Below are 18,797 nucleotides of genomic sequence, written 5' to 3'. Positions count from 1 at the left end.
TTCACTCGGTTGCATGTTCAGGACAAGTGTCAATCACAATAGTCCCTCGTCCAGCCGTCCCGCATAGTCTGGATCCGTAGACTTTTGACACCACGCCGTTGATATTCCACTTTGCGCCTAATCCTTCGACTACTTGACCGACTGTGTACTTGGCTACCTCACTGCTCTGCAGTTCAATGAATCGCTCGGCTTGTTTTACGAATTCAGGATTGTTGCCCAGTTTCTTGAATACCTCGACGGCATCTTCAATGGTTTCTGTCACAAATGAAGGTGGCGTTTCTCGGAAGAAAATGTACTCTTTGGTGGGAGTACTTCCAGGGTTTCCCAACCGCACACGTTTCAGACCAGTCTTTGACGTGCGTTTGTGGAGAGCGTAGTGTGAGAGTTGATCTACATCCTCGTGAGCGTTATCGTCTTCCGAAGAAGCTTTTTCCATATCGTCGTCGTCGTCTTTAAATCCTTGAAAGTGTAGATCTTTTGCCCGGGCCATTGGAGTCGATCCGGGTTCTCCAATGACGGGGCCATGGTGGTGTGGGGTGGATCCTGGGTGGTTAAGACGATTATACCCTTGGTCGTTGACAGGAGTGGCGATGGCATTTTTACTGGCAGTTTGATCTAAGTTGTTGGTAACCACATTTAATTCAGGTTTTGGTCGGCCGGTTGGTGAGCTCTTTGCTGGCGTCTTTTCGCTTGAATCAGATCGTTCCTTGTTACAAAACCAGTACATTAAGACATGACATGCAAAGTGTCAACGCGTTTACACCGTTACCTCACCTTAGCATTCCGTTTTGCTCTTGCTTTGACCTTGGCTTCGTTAGAGCACACGAGAAAGCGCTCCAACAGCGAAGATGGTACTGACAGGTTTGCGCTTGTTTTATCGGTGCCGATCAACCGTCGACTCAGTTGCTTGACCTCAGTGCCACCAAGAAGCGGTATAGGCTATGGTCCGAAAATGTGGAGTTAATAAATTGTCACATCAAAACAAGATTAATTTACTTACTCGTTCTTGGTCGAGTATTCGCACAACGTCGTCATGACAGTGCATGAGTAAGAATTCTCGAACGAGATGATGCACAGTGATCTCCTGGTTCGACTTTGCAGGACTCTCACGCTTCAATTCCTTCCGGTTTTGTCGCTCCTGGTTCGAATTCGACGTCTGAGTAGGCTCTGCAGCTCGACTTTCATTACCCACAGCTTCAACGACGTCAGCAGTGCTGATCTCGTTGACCTTGACACTTGTCATGGGGTTGGCACCTTTGCCAGGCACGTCTTCGTTTGCATCATCACTGTCTTCTACCAGGAGCTCGACTCTGCTGCGTTGCTTTCTTCGCTGTGCTTTGGTGTCGTCACCCCAACCTGATGTCGATACCAATTCAACTTCGTCAGCAAAACACGTCTTCTTCACCCGATGGCGCGACGCTTCCGGCTCGCCATCGATTATCCACACGTTCATTGTTGTCGGAAGGAGGATGAAAGAATGCCATCCCTTCCAGTCACACAGGATCTCTTGCGTTAGCGACGTCCTCAGTCTTCGACGGAGATGTCTATCAATACCAGCCTCAAAAATAGTATCTTGGAGATTAGCCATCTATCATTTTTTAGCCGTTTTTTATTTAAGTGCTCGACACATGCTTTTCACAAGTCACATATTTCAATATGAGCTTTCGGTCCCCGACACCTTGGAGGACTCAACACAAGCTTAGCTGCACCATAAAGACGCCGAGGGGTCATGCCTTCACATGACTCATGAAGTCATTCATAGCAGAGAAGGCATCAAGCTGGCTTTGCAATCGTACTGAGCTGCGACTTCAGGAAGAGCGCGAGCGGACCAGAAATGGAAGCGGAGATGAGATCGCCGCGACACTTTCTTGTGGGTACACCGATTGAGAGCAAGCTGGGCTTGCAGCGGAGCGACATTTTTACATGTAGGTATTAATATTCCTCGCACTGAGAATCTGCTCCGAACATTTTGCCTTTGAACCAGCTGCCTGAGCAGAAGGCCAAGACGATGTCCTCGAAAACTGGCACCACCGCCACTGTAAAATTAGGTCCCCAAAGCGAACTTCTGTTCTAAGGCTGGTCGCACTGGCTAAATTAAAATTAACCCTTTTAGCTGTGTCGACAGATACTTTTCGCGATTCTGCTCATTGAAATTAATTGAGGACTTTTAAAGAAGGCATCGGAGAACAGTCCAAGTTAAAACTAAAATAGCATTCGGTAGCCATACCATGGGGCAGTTGACTCTATCTGACGCGGAGTTGTCATGCCCGCATCCGTACAGCTCCATTCGAAAGGAAGATCAAGATTTGCGCGCCGTACATACTGGTTGACTTGCAGCGAGGACAGGCCCTGAAGAAATCTTCCGCTTCATTTTCCCATGTACACGAGCGCCCGGCTCCCAGCGACAGAAGCAGAGGGCGCTACAATTAACGACAGCGGCGCTTCTCTCATGCTTTAATCTCGGAGAAGCAAGAACCAGAGCGCAGTTTTCCGGAGAAAACCGGGGGCTTCGGGATCGTGAGAAGATGGTGTTGCCGCCCTGATCTCCTGATCCAAGCAAGTTGCCTAGGCTCTTGCTCCAGCAGCTGGCTGCAGCCGCGGAAATGATTTGGATTGGCAGAGCCTCCTTCGAATCTCAAATTTTGTGAGAAAATGGCTTCGTCGCGGTCACTGGTCGCGTGTTCCAGGATTGTTTTGTAAAAAAACTTGGCTTCAGTGATCGAAAGCATCGACAACTCGACAGCTCGAAGTTCGAGTCGAACCTGGCGAGAGCGTTCCCGCAAAGCCTGCTTTGATGTTAGAGAATCCCGGCTCATCCTCAGCCAGCGTATCGCGTGAAGGCGCACAGGCAGGGCCGAACTTGAGGTTGCCCTGAGGGCAATGCCCTCCTTGTAAAATGCTCCAAGAACCCCACACATCTTGATCCATTTTCACCAGAAAAACCGGCTAGGGAATTACAGTAAAGCCGATCTACCCAGAAATTGTAGAACGACCTGCTGAAAACGAGACCTGCAACACTACGATCTCCTCAACAGGTCCTTGGTTCACCATACTTTACCTTTACATGTACTAATTTTTGCTTGACAGCGGTGCATCCATGCCATACGAAACATCATGTCATAAATTTGTCTAAATATGACAAAAGTACCTAAAAAAACATGTACACAATTTCGGTAAATTGCTGTTCTGTGTACTCGATAATATTAGAAATAGTGTTCTAAATCTTAATACAGCCATGGATACCGGTATTTCAATACAACTCTTAGCACAAAAGTTCGCTTCCCATGAATGAATTGTGAGAAGTTGCATAACCTTTATATTAAATTACACCATGTAATTTACATGTACCGGTATTCCCCTACTGAATAAAGCCAGCCAAGAAGCCACCTCGGTGTGTTCACGGTGAACTTCAGCGCACAGTGCGGTACTAGGATCAATTCATATTTTTGCTGCTGGTGTCCCCGCACTGTCCAATTTCGGCGTTCACCGCAGGCAGCTGGGACCATTTTCTGCGCTTAAGAGTCTGTAGCCAGTCCCGTCCCATGTCTGCCAGATGGAGCGCAGTGGTGAGTCCGCGGCCAATCTGTCCCCAAAGCTGTCCCCCGAACGGAACGCTACTCACTCACTCTTGGATTTGCCTCCTGTCGCCAAAGACCTCCTTACCTTATTAATACCCACTCCATCTTTCGACCATCACAATGGAGGCCTGCCTACAAAAGTTTGAGACGACCATGGGCTCTGCACCGACCACGCCCACCTCGTCCGAGCAAGTTACTACTCGCCGCGTTGCGCACTGGGATAGCAAGCGCGAGAAGTGCAACAACTGCGAGCTTATCTACCTCAAAACGCTCAGCCAGCACTTGGGCTTCTGCTCCGTGGACTGCAAGTCCAATATGGTGTATCTTCAGAAGGTCAACCGTGCGATCCGCGCCATGAAGGACGCGGTGGACGAGCGCCAACGCGTCCAAGAGCAAGAAGTCCGCGAGGAGCCGGTGACGCAGCAAGCGCCTCAGCCGGTGGAGGTTGAGCAGCAGCCTGCCAAGGTGCAGCTCGACCCCTTTACTACAGCCAGCGAATCTTCGCATAGTTTGAAGCACGCGCAGTCGTTTGCTGAGTTTGGTCTCGAGACCCGTGTGCTGGACGCCAGCAACGTCGAATGGTCTTTCAGCGCCATGTATTAAAAAGCCAAGATCCCAATTGTAAATTTAGAGCCTCACGATAGAGTTCCAGTGTGAGATGTAGAATAGCCCAAAGCTTAAGCTGCATTTATAAAACAAAGATTGCTTTCTTTTCAAGGTGCATTTTGTTGATACCTAGCTTGACAGTTCAAGTACGCAGCGCTTTGACACTTATCAAATGATCATTCTTAAATCTAGGATCCCCTTCTTGGAATGCATTTCTAACCTCTATAAGTGAGAAAATCCACAAAACCAAAAGACCCTGCACACGCTGCTGAAGGTACTATACTACGTAGTAAGAATATTCATAACTCGTACGCTATCCGTCCATCGTACTTCTATATAAATTAATGTAGTATTTGATACGTGCAACTCGAAGTATTAATAGCAGCATAGCTGCCTGTGGGCGAGCTAGAGGCTCTACCCACCCCTTGCCTACACACTGTAGTCTGTAGAATACATTCGGTATCTATGAGCAGGGCGCTGGAGTACTGCCACGTGGATGCCTTTCCAATAGGTTTCACTGTTACACTGTTTCACTTCACTTCAGCTCTCAGTTCGACCAGATTATTAAATAATCAAAATAATTTATTTGTCACTCGGACTCCGAGTCGGAGACCACAACCGCGTCGACGTAGCGAAAGATGTTGGTAACGGATGGGGTACTGAGCCACAGACGATTGATCACCCTCAGTAAGTTCCTGGTGAGGGACGGCGCCGACTCCCAGCATTATGCTGAGCATGAGAGCAGCAAGAGTACAGAAATTGAAAACAGCACCGCAGTCGGGGCTCCAGCGCAGCTCAAAAGACGAAAGGCTGAAATCCTGAGTTGGGCCCACGCCCGATTTCTGGTCGTCGCAAGTCCTGGTTTCTCGTCACTGTTGGAAGCAGATCGAAGCAGATTGCGCTCTCGACTCTGGCCTCCCAGCTGGAACAAGCTCGGGCTCCGATGAGTGTACCAGCAGGACATTTTTTTTTATTACCTAGAGATTTCAAGATGCGATGCCTGACGTCCGATCGTGCTCTCCACAGAATTGTCTCTCTTCGGCAAACCGAGTGCTCCTGGAAACGTTTAACGCCGCTGCAAACCCGTCCTCCGCCAATCGGGCTGCGGTAAGAGAGAGCACGATGGCTGCAAGGCGCAGTGCTACGTCGCGACTCGACAATTCCGTCCGTCCCATCCTCGACGCCGAAAAACCGGCGTCAAGCGAGTTAAGAGAGCGGCAGCATTTTCTTGTCCTCGCTTGCTGGCTGGCCATTCCTGCAGGCTCCAACGCAGACGAGCCCAGGTTCAAAGTCTCCACAGTGCTTCGGCCTTGTCAATCTCGGCAGACGAAGCAAGGTCCCTCCTGTTTGGCGTAGCTCTCTTTCCCGGGCACCGGCTGCGCCGCTGAGCAGCGTAGGAGCGTTGCCACTGCCAACTTGGCAGAGCAGCGACGAACGAGCACCGGCCGGTGAACTTGAAGCGATGCTCGGTGTAAACCGAGGGATGCACTTGCCGCCGAGATCTGTAAAGCGGTGGCACCGAGTGTTTGGCTGTGGCAGACCGCCAGGTTCTTTTGCGTGTTTGCCGAGCGGGAATCGCTGTGCAAGCCTTGTAGCAGCCACGTCATGGTTCTGTCTGTAGCTCAGAAATATCCCATAGCACCGAAAATTTTGATACTTGGCGGCCTAGAGTGATATGACTGTCGTCCGAGCATGAGCACTTATGTTGCTACACGAAGAGAAGGCAAGAAGTTTTTTTGACAGCGAAGCACTTTTCATGTTTTACTTCGAGGTATAATACAGCGATTTATTATTAATACGTGCACGTATTAATACATGTAGTACTGTCCATGAATAAAACAGTACGCATATTGATTTAAAGGAAAGCAATTATTTCTAAAGGAGGCTGTTATTAACAGCCATACACTTTTGTTTTTTAAATTTAACACTATTTAGCCAACCATTTTGGGTCAATCCACCAATCACAACTAAGAATCCGAGTCAAAGCCATGCATCATCCTCGACGCTAAATTGACGACACTGCGTATCCCACACGCTAAACATCATGCATGCCCCCCGCCAAGTTAATGTCGACGATCAAGTGGCTGAGGTCTGGTCCAAGGACGCAGCTTCAGCCTTTCAATTGGGGCTGCTCGTGGGCCAAGTAAGCTCCTCGAATGTCGGAGATTTTGTGCTGACCGCGGTGCCCATTCCGTCCGAGAGTGAAAACGGCGAAGCCCCAACTGGACTTAGTGACGTGTCGGTCGACTGGGTCCAAGAAGTCGCTCAACAGGTAGATCGCCTGCTACCTGGAGGCATCAGCGTGCTGGGGCTCTACGTGGTTTCGGCTCGGGACGTAGCCTCGAAGGTAGTGCCGTACTTGCGAGCTACAGCGGAGGTGGTGGCGCTGTCTTCCGATATATATGTGGGTGACAATGTCCACTACCTGGCACTTGTGTCCCCGAACGGTGACGCCACCTTCCAGAGCTTCTACGATGTGGTGGATGTCAACAAGACGCAAATGCTTCCAGCCGAACGCATGGCCCCGACGAAGAATATTGCATTCAAACAGTATCGAACACTGATCGATCTCGACGAACCCACTCCGTTCGTGAACATCGCCCCAACTGCAGCCATGACTGCAGTGGAGGTGGCTGAGAAGCGCATGGACGAGATCGAGAAGCAGCTCGAGCCATTGTTTCGTCGCGTAGAAGAATCCATTGCTGTACCTAAGCTGACGGGCGACACAAGCGCTCAGCATTTGAACTTGCTAACATTGACACCTCCAGAGTCCCAGAAGCTTGTTGAAGATGTAAGTAGCTCCCGCTATTTGTACAAAGGTGGTGTATTCACACTTTATTTTGCTTTGTGTTACTAGCCTCTTGGTGGCATCCACGGAGCTGTTAGCTGCGTCGCGTTCGTATCCCAAAACGAACCTGAAGCAAGTGAGGTGGCAGCGAAATACCTGAAGCAAGACTTTGTGAAGTCACTGCTGCTGCGTGTAGCGTTGGCTCGTGAAAGGTGGGCTGAGGATGACGAAGGTAAGCACTGATACATGACGCTTGTGTCCAACACAGAGAGAATCAGGCATTGGCAAGCTCTTGTTTCTGACCTGTTTCTCTCTGGATTTTGTGAATAGTGGAGCCAAACGAAGTGTTCAAAGAAGGTGGTGTTATTCGACTCGCTCAGCGTGGCCTGGTGCCGTGGCGCTCTGCTTTTGGATCGAGCTCCCATTTTGCGGCTACGGTTCATGTTTTTCCTGATGAAGACGCAGTAAAGGTTGTGAAGAACGCGCTAGAAATCGTTGGAGGTGCGTCGAGCCAAGATGCTGCTGCATGGGCCGCGATGGAGATCGGCGGACAGCTTGGGTCTCGCATGGATCTTACTTTCGGCGTGACGGAGTCGGAGCATTTCAAGTACGTTTACTATCTGCTGCCTGTCGTCCTCGTCCTGCTCCTGCTTGTAGCCCAGTCCATGATGTAAGGACTTTTGCTTAAGCTTTTTTTTTTATCAAAGACTTCGTTTGCAACTTAATTTTTTTTAAAGTGAAAATAGTGGTTAATGTTGTTAAGTTTGGTTGCATTGGACTCGTTTTACTTCTTGTTTACATCTATCTGCATACACCGATTCTATAGTCTATATGTCGCGTGGTCGCATTCATCTGCGAGCGCGATTAATACATAGCGCTGAAGGCCCATTCAACGTTGCTAGCCTCGAGAATACGATACTCGAGGCCGAACTCAGCGAATGTCTTGCATTCGGTCTCAGCGACCTCCAGGTAGTCGTCCTCCTCCTTGTGTTGCACAGGCTCCTGCTGCTGCTTCTCTTCTGCTTGCTGCTTCTCCGCCTGATTCTGTTTGCGCTGTTCCTGTACGGCATCCTTCATGGCGCGGATGGTGCGGTTGACTTTTTCGAGGTATGCCATGTTCGACTTGCAGTCGACGGAGCAGAAGCCGGGGTGCTGGCTGAGCGTCTTGAGGTAGATGTGCTGGCAGTTAGCGCACTTCTCGCGCTTCTTGTCCCAGTGGGCGATGCGGCGTCGTGGCAGCTCACGCGGCTGCTCCTCGGGCTGTTGCATGCGAGGAGCACTGTGGCGGATCGGGTGCGAGCGCGGGCTACCAGAGGCGAGCAGCACCGGCTTCTGCTGCTTGGTATTTTGTGCCGGGGCCGACTTGGCGGAGGTGAAGAGCATGCTGCTGGCGATCTTCTGAAGGAAGGCGTCCATTGTGGCGTGATAATGGAGCTCTAGAAATGAGACTTGGGTGCTGTGAGGCAAAAGCTGAAGTGAGCCGTTTAAATTGTCTGGCCCGCTTGCCATCTGGTTTTGCTAGTAGGAGATGAGCTGCAATCGTCGATACAGTGCCATGTCTGAGAGAATTACCAACGCATCTCCCTCCGGCTCGTCTGCTCTGTCTATCCAAGTGGTTCTCTTGTCCGCAAACTTAAGCAAGAGAAGGTCATGTCTGAACGATGAGAAAGAGGTATTCCGCTCTAAACCGTGCTGTAGCAGACTTTTGCCGGTACATGTACAAGTACCTCAAGTATTTCTAACTCTGAACCCGACCTATGTGATTTGGTTCCAGTAAAGTGGTTTGGTTGCTTTTATTGGGCATTTCTTACCAAAATTCTAACGTTTGCTCTGGTATTCAATGAAACTCGAGAGTCATACTTTCCATCAAGCTGCTGTTTTACCAGTGCATGAAGTCCAACAAGTCCATACCAGGCAAACAACACCGGAGTTTTTTGTGAGCATACTGTTTACACCTACACCACCGTCTTGCCTTTATGTAGATTTGTATGCTAAAGTTTCGCTACATGCAGTTGACTTTCGTATTGTTGGTGCCTCAATGCCTCCTGTTAAAATTTCGGTTACAGTCTAGAACTACATCTGGCATCGTGTACACAGCGAGAGGAAATGTGGGAGACCTTCCTGTGTACTAAGAGTAAGAGTTCCCCAGCTGCAAGCTTTAGTACGTCATGCGAGCATTGGCAGAGTGTCAGGTATACCCGCCGAGGATGATTCTTTATTTATCCATTGCGTTCGGTGCCGCTTCATGCTTAAATCCAAAAATACTCTGGTTATGCATTATGACTTCCTTTTCGAAAAGCTTAAGACTTGTGATGTTTGTGGGCGATCCTCCATCCCGAACCTGCTGGGAAAATACCACCACTTGCATTTTACTTTACAATGTTAAGTAAAATGCAAGTGGTGTAAAGTTTACATCACCACCACGCCCAGTTGGGATCTGAAATTGGTTAATATACGGACGCAAACTAGCGCCTGGCGAGGTTGGGTTTCGCTACTGTAGCAATTCCTTCGCACAACCGCGAAACAACTTGTTTCGAGGTTGCGGGAGCTCGACTAGGATTTCAACAGCGGTTAAGGTGAAGCTGGAAAAGTGTATCGCCTCATTCGCCTTACAAAGACAAATCTTTAATAAGAATATTGCGGGGCTAGATTTCTTTCGTGCTTTTGGATGATTTACTCGACTCACGGCAAAAAAGTACTTATAATAGAGCACACTGTTTAGCGGGGCATTTCTATTTTGCATTTGCAACAGAACCGGGAATGCGACGTTTGCCGCAGTGCAATTTGCTGCACACGTACTGTATTGAAGTGCAAATTTGTGACAGAACCGGTAAATCACACAGAAACAAGGTCTGACACACAGAAAATGGGATAGCACATACAATATGCGTGGGACACATTAATGTCACATCACACCACACTATCTAAACGTGTGCCACAATTGCATAGGCCAAAACACACCAATCTCGGGTGTCTACACACCAGTGAATATTAGCGAATCACGACCAGTGCTATGAGCCAATCACCGCCCTATATATCCTTTCTTTACAGCAAAGATCCTTCTTCATACAGTAAAAACTGAACCTTGAAGCCCTCCTTCCCCTCCCTCAACGAAAGATGCCCACGACGACCAAATGGACGACTGTCTGCAGCGACATGGCTCGCGAGGATTCTCAGCTGCTTATGGAAGACATGAAGGCGTTCATTATTGTGAAGAGTCAGCTGGTTCCGTGTGTGGTGTGTGCACTGACCAAGCCACACAAGATGCGGTACCAGCTACTTAGGTGCTCCTCGGAAACATGCAGCGCAGCCACGCCATATGACGCGTGTCGTTGGAAGGGGAAGGTGCTCACGTGCCAAAGCCTTAACCGCGTCACCATAATGGAGACTGGTGCTCACGAGACGCTGGTGAAAGGTCCTCAAAAAACCAAGATGACCCCCCGACTCAAGGGCTACGGTCGTGAAATGGCTACGCAAGGGTTGAAGCCCGCTCGGATTCGCAATGGGATGGCTCGGCGATTCGGGCTGACTGAGACAGAGATGCCAACGTTACGTCAAGTGCAGTGGTTCGTCAGCAGTTACTCTAAGAAACATCTGCACCGCAATGACGATTATGACGAAATCCTGGGCCAGATCGACCAGTTGGCTTATGGCCCGACCGTCTCAGACACGAATCCTTTCTCGTTTGGATGGAAACGTGACGCACGCGGCAAACCAGATGTGGGGAACTGCTCTGACGAAAAGCCCTTTTTGGTGGGACTGACAACGAAGCGTCTTCTACTGAATGCGGCCCGCGACCCAGAGTCATTTGTGTTTCACATGGACGCCACGTTCAAGTTGAACCAAGTCGGGTATCCTGTCATTGTGTGTGGCATCTCTGACAAGTGTCGCTCGTTTCACCTCGTGGCACTTTTCATCACATCTCAACGCTATGAGGACATTTACGTGACAGCGCTGACCGAGCTCCGCAGGGTTTTTACTTCCGTGTCTGGGGGGCGACAACTGTTGGTCAGGTTCGTCATGGCCGATGCGGAAGCTGCCCAACAGAGCGCTGTGACACGAGTCTTTGGTATCGATTGTGAATTTGTCTACATGATGTGCTTCTATCATGTGATGGCCAAGGTTCACGAAAAACTCAAGGGCGTACCAGATCACCTGTACAAAAAAGTGATGGCGGACATCTATGATCTCCATTTCGCGGATAGCCAGGTTGCCTATGACGAACAAGTGAAAGAGGTTCTAGCAAAGTGGGCGGATGAAGAGCAGCTGATTAGGTTCCAAGGCTGTTTTGAACGTACGTGGGTGACAAGTTCATTTTGGCGTTGACAATGCTTCCATACCCCCAATGGATACGCCACCACAAACAACCCGGTGGAGCAGTTCAACCGTCTGATCAAGCGTGACTACACTCTCCGAACCAAACATAAGATCGGGACACTGTTCCAGCTGCTGGCGGATTGTTGCGGTCACCAGTCGGTGACCTTAAGAATTTTCAAGGAATCCCCTGAAGCCACCCAGCAGCTAAACGCAAGGGTTAAGGAATTTCGCCACCGAGATCTTCTTGTGGATATGACTCCCAGCCGGTCCAGTATCGACTTCCTACTTGCTTCTCCAAACCCAGACGTGGTTCGTGTGAAGTCACGTGGCTGTGAGCGTATCTATCTTCCAGAGCTCGGGCGCACTCGCGAGGTAGCCCCGGTGTCGGCCCAGATGGGAGTGAATTACGCGCGAATGGAGGCATTTGGACAGCCTGAGGGAGGCTGGCATGTGAATTTGAGTACGAATTCGTGCGGATGCAAGTACTACTTCAAGTTTGCTATCTGCATTCACGTGCTTTTTGCTCTGCAAATTAAGAGCTACACTGGACTGGATGGTAAAAGGACTCTTGTTAATCGCTCTGTGTCTTAGAAACGTCGCCGATCGGATACGCCAAGTCGCCGATCGGATACGCCAAGTACCCGAGTTCCTGCCGGTCGCCCACTAGCAAACCGACATGCGTTGAATACGGAGTAAGATTCGTTAGCCGTAAGTACAGTCGCAGCTCGCTAAACAAAGAAACTCTAGCTTCGTGTCTATTTTTTATATTAATAATAGCATCACGTCCACCTTCAGTTTTATCTTCACTTCAAACTAATCTTGGTTTAGTCTCATTCTCCAAATCACCTCGACGATGGCAAGCCAACAGGACGGGACCCCAACGACCCATCCCCACCAACATCCTTTCCGGCCTTCTTCAGGTGGTGTCAAGCGCACCTTCGAGCCCGTGGGTGGGGGCGCCTCGATGAGGCTGCGGCCCGTTACTTGAGGAAATGGGCACATGTTCAGCGAGGTGAAACCTCAAAAACCGCAGACGCAATCAAGCGGCTGCTCGATGCTGTGCCACAAGCACGTATCAACAAGGCCCGCCTCATTGAGGCAGCTGCTTTAGGTGACGACGTTGGTAAAGCGGAATGGGTCCTACCGACTGGAACCGACTTAAGCGGCCTACCAACCTACCAGATGCGGACCATCCTTGCTGATCGACGAATTAACGGTCGTGTTCAATTCCTTACCTCTTGGGAGCCGACATGGGAGCCGGCAGCTAATCTACCGTCAAACGAGATACGTACATACCGTGGGCGCCAGCGGCGCCGAGTAGAGAGAGCCTACGTTGAAGTGGAAGCGAAAGAAAATTAAACAAGTATCAGCAGGCTCATGATACATATATTTCTTATATAATAAATACATATGTCTTCACCACATCTAGAACTATTCGTATAATCAAAACTAGCAACGGACTAGGCTATCCGCAAAAGCAGTACAGGGTTTTCACCCTTCAACATGCTCCGCACAAGCCAGCTCGCCGCTACCTAACCCTATAACAGATCTGCATGTGTTGGTAGATCGTAGGGGTAGTCTGCATGCCGACATAGAGCGTAGAAGTAGTCGAAAGGTGGGTTGTCAGTGTACACGGGCGCCGCCGTGCCGGGAATCACGGCCGGGGCACGTCGCGCCCGCGTACGTGAGCTTCGAATGTATTGGTAGATCGTAGGGGTAGTCTGCATGCCGACATAGAGCGTAGAAGTAGTCGACAGGTGGGTTAAAAGTGTACACGGGCGCCGCCGTGCCGGGAATCACGGCCGAGGCACGTCGCGCCCGCGTCCTTGGCCTTGCTGTCTGAAGAGAAATTTGCCGAATGAGCTGACCGCTCTTTTGCTACAAGAGGCAGTCAGCTCATTGGCTAAGCGACGGAGACGTATGGATCATCCATTGGCTGGTTCACGTCTCACTAAGCCTCTGCCGCAGATCCTCTGGCGCAGTGCCAGAGAGCAGCCAGCACACGCACGATCTGTGTGGCACGCAGACAGTGCGTGTGCTGGCTGCTTTCCGCGTTGTATTTGTACTATTTTGTCCAAAGTTGTCACGATGCGTCGTCGAGTCGTACGAGGCGCCAACTTCAGTTTTCAAGCACGAGTCCAGCCGCGCTGTGTTCAGAACACTGTTCTGGCTAAAGAAAGCCTAAAGTTGCTGTTGCTTTCCCCAGATTTGGAGTGTGCAGCACCGCATTTCAACATTTTTTCACGGACATGTTTTACATGTACAGTCGTGCACCTCCAATTCGGCAGGGCGGACCATATCAACAGTGCCAGGGCATAAGTGCACAACGTAAAGCAAAAACCAAACGCAAATCCAGTGCACTGATATTTGATTTGTTAATTCAGTACAAAATTTACGTTTAGTTTTGAGACGATGCCTGTGTGGCACCAACAGTTTCTAATAGTCTTTGCAGATATGTTGTTCCAGCCTTCAGACAACCACTTCATGGCGGAGTAAACGTCGACCGGCGTGTAAGGAACACCCATATAGAACAGGTCCAGCTCCGCGACTTGCTTCTTGTTCTGGTACTCATTCTTCAGGCACTTAATGATGCCCTGGTCCATGGGCTGTAGTACGGCAGTTGTATTAGGCGGGAGCTTGCGAATAGCAACATTGGATAGCTCAATCGAAGCGTCGCTGTGCGACGAAGCATTGTCAACAAGTAGTAGTGCTTGTCGTTCTTCCAGCTGCATACGTTCATTTAGCGCCAAGAGCCAATCACAGTATTTTACCGTATTCATCCACGCCTTCGCCGTATCTGTGTAGGTAGCTCCAATTTCGACTAGAAGGTCGCGATTTCTTAGGGGGCGCGGCACTTTAGACCGACCAATGAAGTGCAGCGGAAGCTGCTCCGTGCCATCGGCGTTGGTGGCAACGCACACGGTGATCCGGTGCTTGCTCTGCTTCCTCCCCTTCTCTTTCTTGTTCACTGTTAGTGATCCTCGCGGTTCCCGACGGTAGAAGAATGCGGTCTCGTTCATATCGAAGACGTCCCGGGGGCGGTATTCTGAAACAAGTGCTCGAAGATCTTTAAGCCCCTCTTCCACTGCTGCGTCTTGAACTCGTCAATCTTCTGCATAATCTTGGCGTCAGACGCGCGAATCGCGGGCGCGCAACAGCGCTTCCGGTCGCGATAGGTATCCGGCAAGGCGGCAACGTCCGCCGACCGCTTAAGAATACTCTGGACGGTAGTGCGCTTTACTGCTTGGGGCGCTCCGTTGCCCAACGAGCAAGTTCGGAGTGAGAGCATGCAGGATCTGACTTGTGCTTCTCGCACAAAGACTGCTTTTGTGCTAGAGTTAGGGACATGAAGGAGGAAGGGCGATGTCCCATTGTCTTTGGCGGTAAAAATCAAAGTGTGTGTTTGTATGAAGACGTCCGATCCAAAATTTAAAATCAGATCGATGCGGCGTGTCATCCCTCCGCGAGGAGGGGAAAACCGTTGAGGTTAATTGCTAGGGTGGTGATGGGCAAAGGTAATTGCGCATCCGATTCGCGTAATCATCAAATATGGCAGGGTATCGACTGATACCGGTGCCGAATTGGAGGTGCACGACTGTACTGTACATGTAGTAATACAGTACTGTACACACGCTCTTTTAATTATGAGAGTGACTAGAAAGCCCGTCTGAAGCTGGCTTTCTGCAGGGCTCTTTTTCTGCAAAACCCTATCCCCAATTTGGATGCCATCCGTACGGGGCGTATTGTATACCTCACGTATACCTTGCAGTGCCTCAAAAGAGATTGAGTGGCATTGTGTGACGGGGTCACACAGCACCTTGCGCTAGAGGAAGTTATATTCCGAGAGTATACAAACTCTCAGTGAACGGCAGTTCACAGGTCCCCTCTTTAATTAAAGAGAGCAAAGTGACCTAAATAAGGTAGATTGTAAACTGAGTATATTTATAGGTAGGTTAAGTTTGGGTTTAATACAAACTATTAGTTACCTATAGAAATGCAATGTCATTTAACCAATGGTTGGCTTTGAACGACCTTGGTACCTTGTACCAAATATCCCGGAGTATGACGTGTCATACTCCTGAAGTGCGAAGTGTCACACTTCATGTAACCAGGGTACACTTAGAGCTACGTACCCCGTTACATCCTCCCCCACTTAGTTCGGTTTACCGACCAATCAGAGTGAAAGAGGTGTTCGTCACAAACTTTCATTCTCAAAGTCGAAAACCATCGACTTGGCCGCGCGAACGCGGCGGAGGCTCACTTCACAGTTAGATCCTCGAGCAGCAACCTGTGCGCTCTTCGTCTAGGTCTCCACTTCGACCGTTATCATGCCTCGTGGCACTGCAAAGAGCGGTGCTAAGACACGCTCCAAGGCTGCTGCCGGTAAGGCGCAAGCCAAGAGCACTAAGCCTCACGGCAAGGGCTCTGCACTCAAGGAGGCTACTCAGGTGGCCTCCGAGGCGATCGGTTCCTCGGGTGACACGGCTGTGGACAAGCGCGCAAGCAAGCGCCGCAGCCCGTCGCCCCCATCTTCAGACAATCGTCCGAACCCTCGGTTCGTGGAACATGAGTTCAACTCGGGCAGTGAAGACGATGCCGAGTCCGAGAACACTCACGATGCTCCTGCGGACTCTGTGGGAGGGCACAGCCCAGTGCCCAGTGAACACAAAGATGACAGCGTGCAGTCGCTCGCTAGTGATCAAGGTGATCACAGTCCCAGGACCTCTGTGCGCTCTGAGAGTCCGGCCGACAAGGCTAAAGGCGCTCCCAAAGCCGGTAGCGATGAGGAAGAGAATCCTCGCAAACGTCTCTCGCTTGCCGAGGGTCTTGCGCGTGCTAAGATCTCAAAGGCCGAAGGCGCCGAGCCCTCAAAGAAGCGTACAGCCTCTAAGTCTCCATTCCGCGAGGAGAAGGAGACTCGACGCTCCCATCGGAGCATCTTCGACTCCTCGGATGAAGAGGAGGAGAAGGAGGAAGAAGAGGAGGAGGAGGGTGCTATCTCTGAGCCCCGGGAGGTCACAAATGACCTCGACCTGCAGCAGGAGGATTTCCAAGATGCCCAGCGTGTGCGTGGGGGCTCGGTGGCGGCACTCGTCATTTAGGGAGCTGCCATCAACTCAAGAGGGTATTGGCCTCCCGAGGAGAGCTGTGGGGCTGACCTCTTCTTAAAGGTCCTCGTCGCTCCTCGTGGCCTTGTGGGCTGCCACACTTCTAGAGGCATCTATGAACGAGCCCTTGTTCAGAAAGAACAGTTGTTCGTCGACAACTTGGAGGCTGCTCGGTGTGTGCTTCTCGCGCCACACCGCATTCCCCTTAAGGACTTCACGACTTGTCGTAAGAAGCCCGAGACCCGGGGTGGTCTCTATCCTGTTTGATGATACCCCTGAGTTATGCCCGAGAACTATCCCACGTGGAGTTCTTGTGAGGACATGTTCTGGGCGTGGGCGGAGACTCTCAAGTACTCACCCACGGAGTTACGGGAACTCCATGAAGATCAGCAGCTGTCCCACATCCTGGACCAGCGTGATCTTCGTGTGAGGTTTGCCCACTTGATCAGCAAGCGTATGCTGCCAAGGGACATCCTGAAGCGCGCGGCTTCTAGCGCTCACGATGAGCGCGGGTACGGTATGTATTCATCGTCCGTACCCCGTTCGGGCAAGAAGCCCCGGACTACTTATGAAGCTGCCGCCGCTTCTGTTCCCAGATTGCGACAGCCTTCGGGCAGTCAATCAGGAGCCCTTCAATCGGCTCCCACGAGTTCTCGGAGTGGGCATAACCCCTCCACCTCACGAGGAGCTGTCGCTTACCGCGACACCGTTGCTCCTGGAGGATCCGCTCCACGTGGAAGTGGACTTCTCCATTCCGGTCAAGCAGGGGCGGAGGTGCCCTCGTACGAGTACGAGTACTCGGCGCCTCCCGAGAGCCACTCTCGTCCGAGTGCTCCGACTGCGGGTCCGACACAGGACCCTGAGGTTGACCGCCTCCGTCAACGTGTCCTCGTGCTTGAGATTGCACTTGGCCTTGGGACTGGCGGTAATGCTGCCGCCCAGGCCGGGAATCAGGGCGAGCTCGCTCGTCTTGCGGGCCGCCTGGACCTGGTGGAGCGAGAGGTCGCGAGCCTGCACCTGCGGGTGGATCGCCGGGCCTCTTCGTCCGATCTGGACGAGGCCTTTCGCATGATCCGACGGATCGAGGCTTTGTTGCCACGTCCGGAGCCGCCTGCGGCACACTCCCAGACGTACGCGTATGGTGCGTACCCGGCGTACTCAGCGTACTCGGCGTATGGCGCAGGGGTCCGTTCGTATGGAGCCCCTCCGGCGTACGGTCTTGACCGCAGCCTTGCCTTCCCGACCGAGGCTTGGGTGCCTGCTCCGACGCCCTCGTCGACGACTGTGACCGGCCCTCGCTTCGAGGAGCTGGGTCAAGGGGGGACTGCGAGTCAGCAACCCCCTGCGGGTCAAAGTACCGCTTAAGACGTCCGACATAGAACGTCGGGTGCGTCGTCATTGACTTTGGAAGGTCGATGGTGTACGACGCACCATGTCTGGCCAGGACTGCAAAAGGTCCGATGAAGCGGTGCTTCAGTTTGTTGCTGCCGGCAGAGCTAACAGTGTCTAGAGGTAGGCTCCTCGTGTCTAGCAACACTAAGTCCCCAACCTCAAATATACTTAAGTTTCCTCTTCCTTGTTTGTCTGAGTACTCCCTTTGTTTATCTTGGGCCGCTGCCATAGCATCGCGGACCCTGCTGACAATGTTCAGCTTGGTATCCATAAAGGATTCCACCTGTTTAGCGAAACTGGCCTCACATCCGAGACCTGGGAGGAAAGGGCTTTCCGAGCCTCTCCCCCACTTAGAATAGAGGAGTCAGTGTCTCCTCGAAGAGTGAGAGGCACTCTGGGGTGGCGGAAGCCGTTCAAGTAGAACGGCGAGAACCCCGTGGACGCGTGCACCGCGTTGTTGAGCGCAAACTCACCAACTGGAAGCTGCGTCGACCACGTACGTGGTGCTGCCGCGCACACACTGCGCAGAGTGTCCTCGAGCACTCGATTGACGCGCTCTGTTTGGCCGTCTGTCTGCGGATGATCCGCAGTGGACATCTGCAGACGAGTTCCCAGTAAAGGGAACAGCGTTTTCCAAAAGGCAGCAGTGAACCGCGGGTCTCGATCCGAGACAATCGTCTCCGGGAGACCGTGATAGCGGAACACGCCATCGACAAACAACCTTGCGGTTTGTTCGCCCGTAACAGTGACGGGAACTGGCGCATGATGTACCATCTTGCTCAGCCGACACACGAACACCAAAATTCCGGTGTTGCCGCGTCCGTCGGCGGGAAGCCCAAAGATGAAGTCAAGACTCATCGACTTCCGACAATCAGCCGGTACGGGCATGCTCTGTAGTGGAACCGAAGAGTGCCCTGCGGGTTTGACCCGCTGACATGTTTCACATGTCTTGACGTACCGGGCGACCCACTTGTACATGTGGGTCCACCAGAAGGACTGAGAGACCGA

At 51.4% G+C, this 18,797-nt stretch overlaps 4 protein-coding genes across 4 annotated transcripts; 2 read left to right on the top strand and 2 right to left on the bottom strand.

The window, feature by feature from the left end:
- Nucleotide 1: 1 nt before the first annotated feature.
- On the bottom strand, nt 2–1,453 carry PITG_00439 (uncharacterized protein; the record flags this gene model as incomplete). Its single annotated transcript, XM_002908992.1, has 4 exons — nt 2–706; nt 775–939; nt 1,001–1,105; nt 1,193–1,453. The coding sequence occupies 4 exons, from the start codon at nt 1,451–1,453 to the stop codon at nt 2–4; spliced, it is 1,236 nt and encodes a 411-aa protein (XP_002909038.1).
- A 2,245-nt stretch (nt 1,454–3,698) lies between these two features.
- On the top strand, nt 3,699–4,181 carry PITG_00438 (uncharacterized protein; the record flags this gene model as incomplete). Its single annotated transcript, XM_002908991.1, has 2 exons — nt 3,699–4,016; nt 4,095–4,181. 2 exons carry the CDS (start codon nt 3,699–3,701, stop codon nt 4,179–4,181), a joined length of 405 nt encoding a protein of 134 aa, XP_002909037.1.
- A 2,000-nt stretch (nt 4,182–6,181) lies between these two features.
- PITG_00437 (uncharacterized protein) lies at nt 6,182–7,686 on the top strand (the record flags this gene model as incomplete). The annotated part of the gene is made up of 3 exons (XM_002908990.1): nt 6,182–6,975; nt 7,042–7,204; nt 7,303–7,686. 3 exons carry the CDS (start codon nt 6,229–6,231, stop codon nt 7,644–7,646), a joined length of 1,254 nt encoding a protein of 417 aa, XP_002909036.1.
- Nucleotides 7,687–7,836: 150 nt separating this feature from the next.
- On the bottom strand, nt 7,837–8,388 carry PITG_00436 (uncharacterized protein; the record flags this gene model as incomplete). The annotated part of the gene is made up of 2 exons (XM_002908989.1): nt 7,837–7,935; nt 8,038–8,388. 2 exons carry the CDS (start codon nt 8,386–8,388, stop codon nt 7,837–7,839), a joined length of 450 nt encoding a protein of 149 aa, XP_002909035.1.
- Between the last annotated feature and the right edge of the window lie 10,409 nt (nt 8,389–18,797).

Source organism: Phytophthora infestans, genomic scaffold, assembly GCF_000142945.1.
Source record: "Phytophthora infestans T30-4 supercont1.1 genomic scaffold, whole genome shotgun sequence".
Lineage (NCBI taxonomy): Eukaryota > Oomycota > Peronosporomycetes > Peronosporales > Peronosporaceae > Phytophthora > Phytophthora infestans.
This window is presented reverse-complemented; position numbering and strand designations above follow the sequence as displayed.